The sequence below is a fragment of the Lontra canadensis genome, unplaced genomic scaffold (genome assembly GCF_010015895.1).
Source record: "Lontra canadensis isolate GAN:19392208 unplaced genomic scaffold, GSC_riverotter_1.0 scaffold69, whole genome shotgun sequence".
Lineage (NCBI taxonomy): Eukaryota > Metazoa > Chordata > Mammalia > Carnivora > Mustelidae > Lontra > Lontra canadensis.
Window position 1 is genome coordinate 11,281,785 of NW_022631063.1, and position 18,955 is coordinate 11,300,739.

Below are 18,955 nucleotides of genomic sequence, written 5' to 3' on the forward strand. Positions count from 1 at the left end.
TGATGTGGGGCTCAATCCCAGGACCCTGGGATCATGACCTGAGCCGAAGGCAGAGGCTTTAACCACTGAGCCACCCAGGCGCCCCGAAATGCTGAATTTTTGAAAGATTATACAAAAGTAGATACATTTGAATGAATATTAAGGAATATTCAGGTAGCTAGTAAACAAAATGATCTACCTAATTTTTTAAATAAGTTTCAAATAGTTATCTCTTTTACAGCATAGGATCTATGTATAATTAAAGGCTTACCAATCATTTTATACTTTTAGACCATTTGTTAGAGAATGTAAGGAAACATTTTTTTTTTTTTTTTTTTTTTAGAACTTCCCTACAAGAGGGGCGCCTGGGAGGCTCAGTGGGTAAAGCCTCTGCCTTTGGCTCAGGTCGTGATCCCGGGGTCCTGGGATCGAGCCCCACATGGGGCTCTCTGCTCAGCAGGGAGCCTGCTTCCCCCCCAACCTCTCTCTGCCTACCTTTCTGCCTCCTTGTGATCTCTGTCTGTCAAATAAATAAATAAAATCTTAAAAAAAAAAAAAAAAAAAAAAGAACTCCCCTACAAGAAATAGTTAATATAATCACATAGGTCTTGGGAAAACTAGAGATAAATCAGAAGCAAGGAAAAATATAAAGCATCACAAAATTAAACTTGTGATCCCCCCAAATAACCAAAAATACATCCAATGATTAGGACAAAAAATTTAAAGCACATTGGGTGAAGGAATGTACACAGAGACTGTTGGCTATCCATATCCCCTCTGCCCTCACAAGTCCACGACATGCTAATGGCTTCTTGGTGTAAGGATCCAAAACTCTGCCTAAGAGCCATGCTCAGACCACATGGACATCAGGTGCGAGGGAGTTAACAATCCTAGGAGCAGCCCATAACTAGTGACTGAAGGAAATCAGTTGATAATCACCCCAGCCTCCTCATCATTCCAAAGAAAAACTGTAAGACACTTTCTACACTGTTTTTCAGAGGTCCCTAACAGGACTGAGCCCCAGCTGTTCAGGTTGCTACCTGCTTGTTTACATATTGAACAATATGTAACAAAATTAAACTTGTTTTCCTTCTTTTCCTGCTCTTAATTCCTCATTCCTGAAGTGAGCCTCCTAAAACAGCTCCCAAAGAAACAAACCATCTGCGCTCAAGTCCTTGCCTCAGTGTCTATTTCTAAGGAAACCCAATCTAAGACTAAATTAAGTTTACATGAAAAGGCAGAGTCTCATATTTGACTCAAAATGGCTTTGCAACTCCAAATGGAACAGTTGCGAGAAAACTCATAAAGAGTTTCTTCTTAACCTTTGCTTATAAATTACACTGTCCACATAATTTTTCAGGTGGTGAAGATGGAATGGATCCTAAAGCCTGCTACTTCTCATATATGTATCTCTTCCAGCTTCACATCTTGCATCATATTCCTTTTCCATGTTCAGACACAAACTTCCAAAATTCTTTCTCCAGCACGAAGCTAAAATTACAGCTTGATGAATACAGATCAGAAACAGCTAAGGACAATGTATATGCATTTAACTCTCTTGGGAAGAAATAACTTCTTCCCAAAAGGAAATAATTTCCTTAGACCTTTTTTCTAAAAAAAAAAAAAATTAACAAAAACCGTTATTAAAAAAAAATCAAGGAACAGAGAGGGATAAAGTGTAAAGATTCAAGATATTCCTCCTAATCACCCACTTCCCTTTCTAAATAGTTACTTCTTAAAACTTTTTGAACTTTCCAGATGTTTACTATTAATAGGACTGAGGGTGTTTCCAGAATGTTTTACTATAAATATGGTTGTGACTTTTTTTTTTAAGGCAAAGTAGTTATAAAAAAATACATATATATAATGTACAAATAAACTAACTACTTACAAAATTAATCCACCCTCAAGCATCATTCCCTGGTTAAATTGGTTTCTATCCTCACCAGCTGTCATTAACTATTATCAGGGTAAAATTGTATCTAGGAGACCTCCATTTTCTTTTCTTTTTTTTTTTACATTTCTTTTTAAATATTTATCTATTTATCTATTTATTTATTTATTTAGATGGTGGGGAGGGGCAGAAGCAGAGGGAGAGAAAGAACCTTAAGCAGGTTCCACCTCACAACCCTGAGATCATGACATGAGCTGAAATCAAGAGTCGGATCCTTAACTGACTGAGCCACCCAGGTACCCTGAGACCCCCATTTTCTTTTCTTTTGCAATTTTAATATTTTTAGTTCAATTAATTAACAGATAGTATGTTATTAGTTGCAAAGGTAGAGTTCAGTGATCCATCAGTTGTATATAACACCAGAGCTCATTAGATCACGTGCCCTCCTTAATGCCCATCACCCAATTACCCCATCCTCTTACCCCTCTCTTCCCCTACAGCAACCCTCAGTTTGTTTCCTGTGGTTAAGTCTTTTATGGTTCTTTTCCCTCTCTGATTTCATGTTGTTTTGTTTTTCCTTCCCTTTCTCTATGTTCTTCCTGTTTTGTTTCTTAAATTCCACAAACAAGTGAAATCATATGATAATTGTCTTTCTCTGACCTATTTCACTTAGCATAATACCCTCTAGTTCCACCCACATCATTGCAAATGGCAAGATTTCATTCTTTTTGATGGCTGAGTAATATTCCATTGTATATCTATATACCACATCTTCTTTGTCCATTCATCTGTCGATGGACATCTGGGCTCTTTCCATAGTTTGGCTATTGTAGACATTGCTACTATGAACACTGGGGTGCCCCTTCGGACCACTACAGTTGTATCTTTGCCAAGACTTCCATTTTCAATAATAATGAACTAAGTGATTCAGAGTTAATTTCTCTAGTGACAACTATAAAACAGGTCTAAATGGAGGAAATACCTTATAATACCAAAGACCTAATAAGATAATGAGGCAGCACCACACCAAGAGGAGAGTTGGAGGTGCTGCCCACTGTACAGCAATGAACCTCAAACTTTAGCATGCCTAAGAACCAATAGGAGAGCATATTAAAACATATCCTCAGAGATTCTGATTTAGAAGATCTGTAATTCCCATTTCTAACAAGCCCCCAGGTGATGGTGATATTGCTAGTCTAAGGACTAACTGTCCCTGATCTAGACTAAAGAAAGGGACAGCAGAGGATAAGGAAATTATAGAAATGATTTGGTGAACACATATAAGGCCAGACTCTGTGTATCAACCCCTCACTCTATCTTCCCCTTCTCACCTTCACCTCTCAACAGTGTTGACATCCTACTGCTGCTTTTGGCCACTATTACCTGGGGTCATCTGCCAATCCTCAGGAAAGAGTTAAGATACCACAGCTCTTTGATATACAACAGAGGAGGCACTTTAGTAGGAGTAGGGAAAGATAGTCTTTTAAAAATATGGCGCTAGAATAACAGATTTTCCATGTGGGGTAAAATCATCAAGTCAATGCCTGCCTTATACTACTTACAAAAAATAAATTCCAGGTAGGCTAATGACCTAAATGTGAATGGTAAAATAATACAGCTTTTAGACCATAAAATATCATCTTGATAACCTTAAGGTAGGAAAGATTTCTTAAGACACAAAAAGCCCTATACTTAAAAATTAAGACCTGTTCATCAAAAGATACCATAAAAAGAGCAAAAACAAAAGCCACAGAGTGGGAGAAAACATTCGCAATCCATTTAAAACAAAATGATTTGTATCCAGAATATGGATGTAACTTTTATATGTAACTTTAACAAAGTAATGAGAACAAGACACTGATCCAATAGAAAATGGGCAAAATTAGAACTGGCACTTCACCAAAGAGGAAATCCAAGAGTCAACAAATATAAAAAAAAGTCTCCAATCTTAAATAGAGGACTGCAAATTAGAACCATAACCAATACCATCACACAGGTATCCAACTACAAAAATGAAAAAAAAAAATCTGGCAATTATAAGTGTTGACAACAGAACAGACTCCCATACACTAAGAAACAGTGTTATCTAGGAAAGTTGAAGGTATATATATACTCCTACTTCCAGATACCTGCCTTAAATTACCCTTATGTAAACCAGGATATAAAAAAGTGTTCACAGCTGCATTATTCATAATTATCAAAAATTTGGGGGGGGTAGATTCAAGTGCTATGACAGTAGAAAAGATTTTTTAATTATGATATATTCTTCCAAGAAAATATTTTACATTAAGGAAAACAAATGAATTAAAGGTAAATGCAACATGAATGAGTACACAAAATAATGTTGAGTGAAAAATGCTCATATAAATACATACAACATGACACTATATAAAGTTTTAAATCTGGAAAAATGAATTCATACTGTTTTAGGTGGCACATACACTGGTATAAAAAGCAAGGACATTATTATTATAAATTTCAGAACTGCAGTTAGCTGTGGGAAGATGAAGAATGTTAAGATTGGTAAGTAATGGGGATATATTTGGGCGCTAATAATGTTCTATTTCTTCACATGCAAGTAGGTTTTGCTAGCCTTTATTTTACAACTACTTTTTAAATACATAGAGGTCCATACATTTTTTTTGGAATTTTACAAAAAGAAAAAGGAAAAAAAAAAAAAAAAGACAGGGGTGCCTGGCTAGCTGTCAATAGGGCATCGACTCTTAATCTCAGGGTCATGAGTTCAAGCCCTATGTTGGCCTAGAGCTTACCTTAAAAACAAACAAAAAAAGATTTATTGGTCCTGTAGTCAGACTGATCTGGTTGAAAAAACTTGGTCTACAATTTACTAATTATGAGATCCAAAGCAATTCATAAAACCTCTTGAAATTTAGGCTTCCTCAGTGTTAACATGGAGATAATATATATACCTGCATGTTGTGAGGTTTAAATAAGATAACATATATAAAACATGTCCAACAGTGCATGGCTCAATAAATAAGAAAAATAAGATGTCCCTGCACTACAGGATTCAGTACTGTAAAAGATCTTAATTCTCTTCAAATTGAGTCACTGATTCAACCCAAATCTTATTTTTGTTAACAACTAAAAAAAAAAAAAAAATGTTCTAACAGCCATGTATTTTACTATATTTACCAGCACTGGGTGTGCTACAAGAATCTGTAGCATACCTTCTCAGTAAGGGTGATACTACTTATACAGGGGTAAAAGATTAATTCCTATGGGTGAAAAATACTTAGTTATTAAAATGGCTTGTGGGGGCACCTGGGTGGCTCAGTGGGTTAAAGCTTCTGCCTTCGGCCAGGTCATGATCCCGGGGTCCTGGGATCGAGCCCCGAGTCGGGCTCTCTGCTCAGCAGGGAGCCTGCTTCCCTTCCCCTCTCTCTGCCTGCCTCTTTGCCTACCTGTGATCTCTGTCTGTCAAATTAATAAATAAAATCTTAAAAAAAAAATGGCTTGTGGCCCTCCAAAGCTCAACCCTACCCAACAAAGCCTTACTCATTAGTATTTAATCTTATCTCATTAGTGAGAAATTAAATTAATTAATTCAAATTTTAATTAATTATTCCTTGGGGACAGAGATAATGAAAAAAAGTTAAGAAACACTGATCTATAAATTGTTCTAAAGCAGCAGAATCTAATACGAGGGAAGTAAACGATGGAAATGATCACAATTTTGGGAAACAAGAAAATTAACTTATAATGCTTTCCCTCTAACCAGAAGAGTTGAATGGGGAAAGGAAAAAATGAATGGGGAGAAGGTGTTCAAATTTTTCTGTAAACACAAGTCCAAGTGATGCTTTCAAATCATGTACAGAAATTATAGGAATATGTTTAGAAATAAGAAGAAAATATTGTTATAAGGAACTAAAAATAGGACTCAACATTCTAGTTTTCTTTGAGAGGAAAAAGCCAGGAAACAGTAGCCCAAGAATTTAAGAACCTGACGTCCCTTTCTCCCATTTCAGTAATAAGCAACATTGATAACTTTATTTTTAAGATAGTAATGCTTCTGAAAGACATAAGGATGTCAGTAAGTTTCAATAAATTAAGAGATGACTGCTTAAGAATTTATTCTAATCAGTAACCTTGCTGTTTGGGACAGATGAATTGCTTTCAATCCCAATATCTTTCTCACAATCTTCTTTCCTTTTAAAAGGAATTATCTTTCATACCCATATTTTAATCCCCTTCTCTACCCTAAATCTTATACAATCCCCTCAGACACATCACTCTCCTTCCTCTATTCTACATGAATAGGAAATGACTGTAATAGCCATGATGTTGAGAGAAGCAAGATGACTTGGGCTTGTTCCAGACTACCAGGGAAATCAGTGGCCCAACACAGGCCTCCCTGTTCCAAGACCAGGCACTATCAAACATAATTTACTGAGAGTGTGCTCAAGTTTTAGAGGCTAATTCTATAATTGATTTCTTCCTTAAGAGTACAGAACTCCTGGGGCACTAGATGGCTCAGTCAGTTAGGCGTCAGACTCTTGGTTTCATCTCAGGTCATGATCTTGGGGTTGTGAGAGCAAGCTCCTCGGTGGGTTTGGCACTGAGCTCAGAGACTGCTTTACATTCTCTCCCTCTCCCCGTGCCTCTCCCCCAGCTCTCTCTAGCTCCCAAATAAGTAAATAAAATCTTCAACAACAACAACAACAAAAAAAAAAAGAGTGCTGGACTTGTTAATCAATGGAGTATTCCAAGCTTATTACAAATAAATAAAAAAGAGAAAAGATAAAGTGTCCAGAAATAAGAAAATTAAAAAGGAACACATCTATTAAAAATACATGAAAAATTAAAAAGATAAAAAATTCTTCCCATGATAGGAAAACATAAAAAGCAAGTACAGTTTAGGGAAGATATTAATAAGTGAGACAATATATAATTTTTTTTTAAGGATTTGAAGTAATCTCTACACCCAACATGGGGCTCAAATCCACAACCCAAGATCAAGAATCATACTCTCCACCCACCAAGCCAGCCAGGTACCCCAAGAAAATACATAATTAAGGCCATTGCTTTTTTAAATGTAGAAGACCATTTGATCATACTTAAACTAAAAGCCTCAAAACTGATTTTGAAACATTTATTATATATTACTAATAATTACTCACTACAATATGATAAAAATACATTTGAATATTAAAGACAATGACATGTGTTTTTACTCCATAAAGATTGAAACTGTCTTTCTAATAGTACATTCAGTCAACCTCTATGGAAGACCAATTCCTTTTATAAATCACTTCTTCAAATCCACAAAACTCATATATTCAGTTGTTGCTCGAAATACATGTTTTTCATCATAAAACTACCCTACTCTAACATTAAAACTTGAGACTATACATAGAAACCACATGAAAACCTAATATTACTGGTAAATATGCCTTGCTAAGAACACCTTAAATAGCCTGTTATAATGACTCTTTGTTGCTGAAAGAAAATGAAGTTTCTCCATGATTTTTTTAAACAGAAAATATCCTTGGACTCTAAAATTCCATAACAATAATAGGTATTTTATTTTATTAGATGCATTATTTTTAAAAAATGAATTCAAGTATCAAAAAAGCTACAAATTTTTACTTACATATTCAGGTTTTAATTTCTTATCTCCTCCTCTCACAGCCACTTTTTCTAGTTTATCTATAATGGGCCCAATCATTTCCTCATCTTTAAGCTGAAGTTCTTCGTGTATTATTTCTATATCTCGAATAGGATCTACACTTCCTTCAACATGTGTGATATCATCATCTTCAAAAGCACCTAAAATGAATTAAAGAGAAGCAGTCCAATAAACAATACAGAAGGCATTGAAGATTCCTAGAAGGTTAACAATTTATTCATACCAAATAACAATTTACATATACCATAGCACATGGTATATATATTTTTTGTCCTATTTAGTAATATTTAGGGCATTAGCAACCAAACAGTAATTCAAGAGCCTCAACATTTCAAAAACTGATTGAAATAAATAAAATTATGTTCTTTACAGATAGAAAATTATGCTCCAGAACTACTGCTATTTTCAGGTTTGGTACATTAAAAGATACTGAATTCCAGGCATGAGACCCTGAAGTTCTAAACCGCACTATTAGGGTTTCCAAGGGAAACCGGATTTGGGGTGGGGGGGTGGGTGAAATCATCTGGCAGACCTCTTCCCTGCTTCAATCTACTTTATCACTGTGGTTCTGACGGTGATTAGATAATGAACCACTCAGACACACAATTTACACAGCAGCTAATTTCATCGGCCTGATTTGAGGGTATGGTTTTTAGGAGGCTATCAAAGAAGCAGATGAAGGTGCATTTGTCATATATGAGTGACAACCATTCACACTATCTGAACAAAATGGTGCTGGCCCTTATTAGAAACACATGCTATTATCACATATTTAAAGTGCAGTTGAAGCCATAATTTCAAATTGCCAACTGGAAACATAAGGGTAAAACAACCAGATATTACTGAAGCATGTGTACTGACTTTATGCCCTTTTGAAGACATAATGTGGCAACATAATTCAACTGGGATTTACTCAAATTACCAGATAAAGAACAGTATCACAAAAATGAACAAATACTGAGAAATATTATAAATAGAAATCAGTGACATATCCATGAAATAAAAAACACATAAACAAATTAATTTAATTTAAATTACCAACTAGATTATATACCCAAAATGAGATGTTTTCAAACATAAAGCATTGATTATTTTAGATAAAGATATCACAGGAATCATGAGAGACAGTTTGAGTTTAATAAGAGAAAAACAGTGACCATAGCTCATTCTTCCATACCAAAGACCAAGATATTCTCATTACAGGTTACAAGGAATTTTTAAATATAATTTTCTAGAATTAAAAATAATTAAGCTGTTTGTATCTCAATGTACAACTTCAGTAATATAAATTTTAAAATGTAATTATATTGTCGCAATTAAAATATAAGTACTTAAAAGTATTCTTGGCATTAAACTGATGGTATATTAAATAGTGCTATACAAATTATATGAACAAAATTAGCAAGAAATGAGGATGTATGTTATATCTTACTAGTAAATACACTTACTAATAAATACACTAGTAAATACACTCACTAGTAAATACACTGGTAAATACAGAGTGATTTAGGTACTTTTTTTGAACATTTGGAAAGTATGAAAAAAGTCTTCCTGGAACCATAATAATATTTGTCATGTTTTGAGGCATCTTACATAAATGACACAATAAAAGAGGAAAATAAAAATGAAAGCTTCATGCCAGGGCAACAAAGACAGTATTATGGTCAGTTCAGTTATAAAAATAACTACACTTTTTATGAGACTCCAAATGAATAATATCCTATATACTCACCTTTATGTAAGAACCAATGCGTTAACTATAGTGATGTCCTCAACAACAGTAAATCTATCAGCAGGTTTTAAATGACAATTTCTTAACTGCAACCCTCAATTTTAACCAAGTAGATAACAGAGAGAAACTTAGTAACTGCAATTCTTCTGGAAGCAAAGAAAATAAAGCTTTCTGATCATCTGAATTAATCCAAACAGAAAAGGAGTATAAAGGTAAATACCACTTGTCTATCTTATAACCTTTAAATTATCCTCTAGGTCGCACTTTGCTTGGAGTCTGTCAAAGATTTGGCGAGGAAAGAAGTTATGACTGTATTGTCACTAATCCATTCCCCTACTATAAGAAAAAACTCAAAACACATACCTTTACACTCTGGATTGCATTGTTGTTCCTATGCCTGAAAGTTATTGTTGTTATTATTATTAATAGTAGTAGTATATTCATTTGTATGTAAGGTGGTAACATACTATAGAGGAATTTAAAATTTTTTTGATAATAAATATTGCCAAAAACTAAGATAAAAATAAGCGAAGGGAACATTAAAGTTACCCTTTAAAACTGAATAGCCTTGTGATGAAATGAGGCCTAATACAGCTATAAAATACAAACTACAGAAATTTAGTAGCCCTATCGGCAACTTCCCATTTCTTAGGACGTTTCTAAGAAGTTAGAGATTACTTCCCAAAGATACACTCCTAGGTCAACAGACTTCACTGTATACTTACATTAGAGCATTCTTCCACATTTTACCTGTTTTAGGAGAAGATTTAGTGGTTAAAAGTAAGGGTTCTGAAGTCAGACAGGCTTACTGGTTATAAAATCTTAGACAAATAATTGAACCTCTAAGGATCTTATTTTCACATCTTTAAAACGAACACATTTCTACCTCTTAGAGAATGGGTATGATTAAATCAGATAACATATGTAAAGGGCTTAGCAGAAAGCCCCACACAGGGGCGCTTGGGTGGCTCAGTCCGTAAGTGGCTGCCTTTGTCAGGTCATGATCCCAGAGTCCTGGGAGTGCACAGAGCCCTGCCCCACATCGGGCTCCCTGCTCAACAGGAAGCCTGCTTCTCCCTCTCCCACTCCCCTGCTTGTCTTCCCTCTCTCGCTGTGTCTCTCTGTCAAATAAATAAGTAAAATCTTCACGAAAGAAAGAAAGAAAGAGAAAGAAAGCATGCCCCACACATAAACTCTTTCATTAATTGGGGCATATAGTATTTTTTCAAATGATGTAGTCGTTAGTAATTTAGAAGAAATTTCATCGTAACATACTCAAACATTAGCTTTGAGTAATATTTCACATCACTCAATTCATCTTGGAATAGGTTAAAATAAGTTTTGTGAATTTACAGAGATCTCCCCCCCACTAATTCCTCTTAGTTCACCAGAACATTTTTACCCTAGTCCATGGCCAAAATTATTTATTTCAAATTCACTTTAACTAAAACAATGATCCTCTTAGGGGGAAACACTGTACTGGTAAAGAAGAGAACTTTACATCTTAAAGACTATACTATATCATACTGATTCTTTCACAACAAAGTTATTTCCATCTCAATTCTCTTCAGTCCTTCTCAATATGTCAAAGAGAAAATCTCAGTTTGAAGCTGTTGGTCTTTACTATCTAATATTTATAAAATCATCTTTTTATCAACAGAGCAGACCTCGGTCTCAGAGCTTTGAAAGGCTAAAAAATTTAATGTATACATAGTTTTCATTGCATTTATTTTTATCTTAAATTTTAGCAAGTGATACTAATTTTCCACTTATATTACTGACAAAGTTTCCTGTTTAATTTATTAAAAATATGTGAGATCACACTTTTTTTATGAAAGCAAGAAATTTCTGAAAATATCAACTATGGTCATTTTGGTGACAAGACTTTATCTCATGTTTTAAAACTTCTTTGTTATTATTCTGTATAAGATAAGCTAATGGGACACAGCATGTACATTCAGTAGGGGAGTGGACATGCCGCTGTGCAATACTTTTAACTACAATAGTAAGGGAGGCCTCTCTAAGATGACACTGGAGCTGAGACCAGAAAGGCCAGAAGGAGGCAGTAATGTGAAGATTTGCAGGAAAAAAGCTCTAAGAAGGAATTTTAAAAATCCTTAAAATGGGAACAAGCTTCAAGTGTTTCAGAAATACAAAAAAGGTCACTGTGGGTGAACCACAACAGAGGATCATAAACAGAGGTTAAGTTGGAGAAGTAAAGCAGTTCACATACATTTGTTAAGTCATGGAGTTTGGATTTTATTCTAGTTGTGATAGAAAGACACTAATTGGAGAGTTTTAACTAAGTAAAGAAGAGGTAGGGTAATAAGATATGATTTCTGTTAAGAGGCCATTTTGGCTACTTGAAAAAGAAGAGACTTTAAGGGAGGGGACAAGAATGATGGCAGAAAGACTCAGGAGGTAGCAGTTGTAGTACATGTGAGAGATGACCAAATGAATGATAACTTGAAATAAAATAGAGAAAGTGAGAAACATTTGGATAAGAAATATATTTTAGAGATGGACCATATGTAGGATGAAAGGTCATGACTGCAGATATAAAATTGGGAGTTATCAGATATGTTTAAAATTATGGGTCTGGATGATGTCATGTGAAGAGAGCACTCCAACACTTGATGTTTGAGGGGAAAGAGAATTTGACAAAAGAGACTAAGGGGTGACAAAGTAAGATCTATCATTCAAGAAGATGGTCCACTTAGAAATCACAGCCACTTTCAAAGTTTCACATTCCAAGTAACCTGGTATAAACACTGAAAAGAACACTGACCAACCACAAGTTGGCAAACCAACAGATAGGAATCATCAGCACCAAACATGTCAAGAACAAAATCTGTAACATCAAGTCACATATAAGGCTTCAGGATTCTCCAGGGCAGCTCTATGCCAAAGATGAAGAGCAATGTCTTTAGAGTTCTAAGGAAAGAGACTGGGACTCAAGAATTTTATATCCAGCCAGCCTGTTTTTCAGGGTAGAGTTTCATAGGAATAGAGGTTAACGGCAAACAGACTCTGCACTAATATCCTCTAACATATAAGATTGAACAATTACAAGAATTAAGTCAACAAAATAGAACATATGTATTATAAACTAGTTAAGAATAACACAAAAATTCAGAGACAAGGAAAAGGAGGTAAAAACTTAAGTGTGTTAATTTCCTCTCTTTCCCAATATGGGATCAATAGATGGATAAAGATGAAACATGTAATTTAAAAAGTTTCTCCAATCTTTTAGTGTTCTCATGATCCTCTTTCTTAACTCTACTGGGATCATGTAAGAGAACATATTCTTATGAAAATTTACCTGAAGTTCAGTCATTTCTTCTGTATTACTTTGGCCCTTTTTCTTTCTTTCAAACCCTGTCTTTCTTTCAAACCCAATAAGATAAAATGTAGTATTCTATTTCCTTTTTTTTTTTTTTTTTTTTAATTTATTTGAGAGCGGGAGCGAGAGCACAAGCAAGGAGGAGGCACAGGAGAAGCAGACTCCCCATAAGCAAGAAGCCCGACTTGGGGCTTGATTCCAGGACCCTTGGATCATGACCTGGGCTGAAGGCAGCTGCTTAACCAACTGAGCCATACAGAAGGCCCTGTAGTATTCTATTTGAAATAGGACGTTTAATTCTATTTAAAATAGCACACTAATGATCACATTTATATAAAATTGTTTCTCAGTAACACTGACCAAATGTTAACAAAATAATTCCTGGGTAGTGAGCTATTGAGCAATTTTAAAATCTTCTTTAACATTTCCATCTTGCTTTAAAGTTTTTTAATGATCATGCATTGTTTGCACAAGTCTTTTTTTAAAGACCTTTTTTATTTTTTTTAAGATTTTATTTATTCGTTACAGAGAGAGAGCACACAAGCAGGAGTAAAGCACAGAGGGAGAAGGAGAAGCAGACTCCCTACTGAGAGCCTGATGTGGGACTCTATCCCAGGACCCCGAGATCACGACCTGAATCAAAGGCAGAAGCTTAACCAACTGAGCCACCCAGGCGCCCCTAAATTCCCCATTTAAAGAAAGCTTGCTAATATATCTAAATATATGCTAAGTCTTTTGAGAATTAAAAACAAAAATCAAAAAGTAGGACCTTGGTTTCAATGACTGGACAATGTGCTTGGAAAAACATATAATCTAATAAAAAGAATAATATTCACTAACAAGGGCTTTAAGTATAGATTTAATTTATAATTAATTATCAAGGCCTTTAAATAAAGGAAAAGAATAGTATACGTAAAGAAGATGAAGAAAGGCATGACAAGTAACAGGGAAAAGCATCAGAGGAAAAAAAAAAGACTGAAATGAACATGGCTTACTGGAAAGCTGAGTACAGTGAGAAACTGTACTTAAGAGTAGTAGAAGATAAAAGTTTATTACATCAGGTGGGTGTGAAGGATAGGGAAGTCCAAGTAGGAATATATGTTTGGATCTCAACTGATAATCAACAGGGAGCCAACACTGGTTTTTGGGGTAGTAACAAATGGAAAGCAATATTTAGAAAGGCTAACCAGAAGTAGGGAACCAGCTAAAAGAGAATTGCTGTACTCCAACTATACTGCCAAAGTGCACTAGGATACTGATGGGAGATATGAGGCAGGCAGAATGAATGGTGAGACTTAGCCAAAGAAAAAAATGTCAACTAGATAAAAGCTATGAGAGAGAGAGAGAGAGATCATGACAAGGTTTCAAGCCAAGAGATCTTTATTTGCATTTAAGGTAACATCAACACATGTAAGAGTCAAAACCCAAATCAAGCATGAAACCAAAAGGCGTTATATAACTGAAGTACAGACACTTAGAAAAATAAAAATATGCAGTACAAACTCTAGAAAAAAAATTACCATGCAAATATACTGAATCTTAAATCATAGCACCAAAACATCCTATATGCCACATTACTTCACTTTCTTTCCAGTTCCTCCTATGTGGTAAAAATCAATGTTTTGGGGGCACCTGGGTGGCTCAGTGGGTTAAAGCCTCTGCCTTCAGCTTAGGTCATGATCTCAGAGTGCTGGGATCCAGCCCCACATGGGGCTCTCTGCTCAGCAAGGAGACTGCTTCCCTGCCTCTCTGCCTACTTGTGATCTCTGTCTGTCAAATAAATAAATAAAATCTTTAAAAAAAAAGTTTTGAACATCTGTATTCTAATCCAGAGTCCTACCCCAAATCACTAAAAGGTTAGGGGCCACATTCCTAAACCAGTAGAAGAAATATTATTAAATACAATGCTAGAAATCAAGACAAGGATATCCTGCTTTAAAAAATCTTTAAATTTCTAATCCATTCTTCAAAGTCCTACCTTGTATCAGAACTGTGATTCCCAACTTTCTTATAATTCTACAGGTCATTAATATTTAAAGAGAAGGGAGGGAGTTAAATTTGTATTGACAAGTCACTTAACATCAATAATTTTATTCATAAACACTGCAAAATGCCAGTTCCTATTTACTTTCTATAAATGACCTAACAAAAATTCCTTATTGTATGGTGAAGAGTGGTTTAAAGAAAGAGTTAAAACTGTTTATTGAACACTCCAAGTACTCTGATTTAGTAGTGTAGTTTAAAGCCCAGGTTTACAGGTGTACTTTAAAACTCTAGTCTTAATCTACATAAAGCCCCTTCTCTTCTTGACAGTAAAGGCAATTTGAGCAAAAACAGAGTCTAATTCATAGCTAGACCTCAAGCCTGTTAATATTTATCTCTGTGTAAATAAGATGTGTAGTTTAAGCTACTTTCCTGAAGTTATAAAGTATAAAAGGGCATCTTGACTTATTATGTATATTTGAAAAATCAATTTGCCTTCTTAAAGATATCAGAGAACAAGGAGAATCTGGGAATACAGAAAAGAACCAAAAAATCATTCTGCTAACAAAACTCTGCTAAAAAAGATATAGATTTAAGCCTCTAAGCTTTCAGAGTTTTAAACAAATGAAAACACTTCTATCTATCAAATTTTAGTTACATTAAATGGATATATTTATAGACCTCTGGAGAAATAAATATTCTGTAAACATATAAAAGTGAAAATAATTGGCCTAGTAACGCAAACTGTCAATTACTTGATGCAATGGCATAAGTGGAATAGCATAACTAGCCTTGGTGGGTTGTACTTATTTACAATAACAAATCAATCAAAAGTAGCCTTTAAAGTCTTTAACCTTCATTTTTCAGGAGAAAACCTATTATTTGAGATATAGCAAAGGCCCCAAAATAATCCAGTCTATGCTTCAAGCTAATTGTTTAATGCTGGAATAGAAAATAGAACTATGAGTAGTCAAAAGAATTTGCTTTTGCTTTGCTTCTCTTCTCTCTCCTCTCTGCTTTCATTATAGGAAAACTAAATCCTAGCCAAGAGGAAGAAAAACCACCATCCCTGACATATTCAAAAATTAACCAAGGTTTTTAAAAAGCTTTATAAAATAAAATGCACATGTGCTGACTTTGGGAGACCAATCTAAAATTACAGAAATTATAAATGACTTATGCAGGACTTTTAACAAAGTAGTCAATTTATATGGAAATAATCAAGCAACATTAGAAGTAAAAAAATCACCTCCAACTTTGAGACAAATAGATATTTAGGAGAGAACAATAAAGTAGGCCAGTCAGGTTCTGAGACACCTTAGAAATTTTTGTTTATTATTTTCTCCTAATTTTAAGAGTTCATATAAGTTAAAAATGATGTTTTTAAGTAGTAACTCAAAAACAAACCATTAGGAAGGAAGAATGAGAAGAAGAGAAAAAAGATACAGATACACATGAAAACCAGTAAAACTGAAGCTTATAGTAATGCAGTAGCAAGCAAAAAAGCCTTTGGTTATTACTGATACCAGTTAACTGATCAAAAGAAACACTATTACAATAGCATACAATATAATTCTTTGAAGGTACAGAACACTAAAAAATTCTGCCTTATAGTTACTGCTATTGTACTATATTATAATTAGATATCCACAACATTAAAGAATCCTTAAAATCACTTAAAAATGATGAATTATAACCCAGAGTCAACACCTGTACTTAATTATATTCAATTGCTTAAGGTTTCTACATTTTTAGATGCTGAAACATTATCTTTTTTTTTCATATCAACTCTTTCCAAAGAAATAGGCAGAAAACTACCTTAATAAAAACTAATATTCATCTCTCAATAATATTTTTACTCATTCTATTTAATAGATACTTTAAATATATAAAAGGCAACCTAAATCAATGATTCAATTATATTTAAATTAATATTTATTAAGATTCTGGTCTACTAATGTTGAGCTAGATGTTTTTGTTGTATTAACCTTTTCAATAACCATCTCACTAACTTTCTAACTTCTAAAACATCATTCAACCTTCTGCCTGTAGAAAAAGCCCTCTATAGAATACCCCACCCTCACTTTCCACAAACCCTCAACTGAAGTCAAACTTCTACGGACTCATGAAGCCCAGAAAGTTCTTCACATCAACTGTCACTACTTTTACCCATTCCCTTCCCCGGGCCTCAAAGATATATATACTTTCCATTACAAATCAAATCCGCCCCTAAAATACATGGTTTAATTTCCTCTCATCTTAGAAGACAATTCTAGAGGAGTCCACGTCTAAATGTCTACCATCCCTGAGTCATAAGAGGATTTGTAAGGACTTGTTCGAAATAAAGTATGGTAAAATTAGTGGTTTAATACTGCCCTAACTGGCTTCTGGGAAGATCCATTTTTATACCTTTTACAAAGTTATGTTGTGAGCAGGGGAAAAAAATGCAAAGAGACATAACAAAAAATAGAGTCATGAGGACTCTGCCATTCACAATATAAACTAAAGAGCAAATCAGAGTTTTAATTTTTCCAATGGTGGTGTCCATTAATAGCTCACCTTTTAATCAAACTGATCCATTCTCGGTAATTTCATCTTACATTTTCAATGCTGTTACTAGTCCTTCCACATGGAATAGTCTTCTTTCCTATTTCTGCCTTTCAAGAAAAGTTATGTAGGGACGCCTGGGTGGCTCAGTGGGTTAAGCCTCTGCCTTCAGCTCAGGTCATCATCCCAGGGTTCTGGGATCGAGCCCCACATGGGGCTCTCTGCTCAGCAGGGAGCCTGGTCTCTCTCTGCCTGCCCCTCTGCCTACTTGTGATCTCTGTCAAATAAATAAATAAAATCTTTAAAAAAAAAAAAAGTTACATATCTTTCATGGCCTTAATTAGATGTCACTGAAATGATATCTCCACGACACCTTCTCTAACCATACCTGCTCTCTGAACTGTTAGCAATATCTATTTTATACACATGATCTGTAGCATATATATCTAGTATTAGAATATGTGATTCTATCTCCTAGTTACCTAAGCTCAAGAATTCTGTCTTATACGCCTCTTCAGTTCTCTCCAGTGCCTTGATCAGAGCTGATACACAATTAGGCATTAGGTGAAGTGAAGAATAAAGGAATCAATGAGTGAGTGAATGTTTCAAGCACTCATTAGCACTCAGAATGAAAAACTGTTAGAGGGGAACTATAGATTCTAGATGAAGCTAGACATGCAGCGCAACAGCAAAGAGTCAATTTCACCAGCACACAATAAGATATTTAGCAAGTATTTCAAAGAAGCCAGAGCTAAGCATGTCAATCACACAAATTAAAAGAGTAAGTAAAACATAAAACACAGCAAACTGCAATAATAGACGTGAGAAGTTTTTGTGTTCCATCTCTTCACCTTTGAACTGCTTGACTATTAGTGATGAATATTCATTTAGTTTTTTCCTGAGAAATTCTTGGGTGTACTGCACTGGATTATGTATTATGTCATGATTTTTAAAATGTATAAATCAAATTAAGAAAAAACATACCTATAAACTTAAGATAAATAAATGCAAAAGAAAAGGAGAGAGAAGGGATTAATCAGCACAAATCAGGATTAAGGAGGGAAGGCTTGAATACAAATGAGGACTTTCGGGGACAGATAACAGCAAACAGAAGCAGAGTCAAGAGGACATTCCAAGCACAATGGAAATATAAGTGTGGCAGAAGTGATTAAGGGCACAGATTCTGGAATCAGACTATATGGATTCAAACCTGGGTGTCAGACTATTTGATACATTAGTTGTGTCATTAATTTCTCTGAGCCTTAGTTTTCTTATCTGTAAAATATAAAAAACACACTACCTACCTCATAAGATTGTTCTGAAGATGACAAGTGAAAATATATATAAAGGTCTTAGGATGGTGCCTGGTATGTAGTACATAACTAGGATATGTTAGCTCTACTGATAAATGGAAAGCAAGTCTATACCAGGGTTTCTCAATCTCGACACTACTAACACTTTGGGCCATATAACTCTGTTGTGGGGGGGCTCACTTGTGCACTATAGGATGTTTAACAGCACCCCGGCCTCTACAAAGTAGATACCAGTAACCTACACAAGTGCACACATACACACAAACATGCACTCCGGGTGTGAAGATCAAAAATGCCTCCAAATGGGTGCTTGGCTGGCTCAGTCGGTGTAGTCTGCGACTCTTGGTCTCGGGGTCATGGGTTCAAGCCCTGTGTCAGGTGAGATTACTGAAAAATAAAATCTTAAAAAAAAAAGTCTCCAGACATTGCTAAGCTACAGTTGAAAACCACTGCTGTACACTAAAAGACAAAGGTTGTCCTATATAGCAACCAAAAAGATACTACCACAGGTGCA

At 34.9% G+C, this 18,955-nt stretch overlaps 1 protein-coding gene across 1 annotated transcript in view; it reads right to left on the minus strand.

Moving 5' to 3' along the window:
- OLA1 (Obg like ATPase 1) overlaps positions 1-18,955 on the minus strand; it is a 178,640-nt gene that overhangs the window by 67,613 nt on the left and 92,072 nt on the right. Inside the window, exon 5 of the mRNA XM_032880482.1 lies at positions 7,488-7,663. Within this exon, the coding sequence (XP_032736373.1) occupies positions 7,488-7,663 (176 nt within the window). The remainder of the gene's footprint in view (positions 1-7,487; positions 7,664-18,955) is intronic.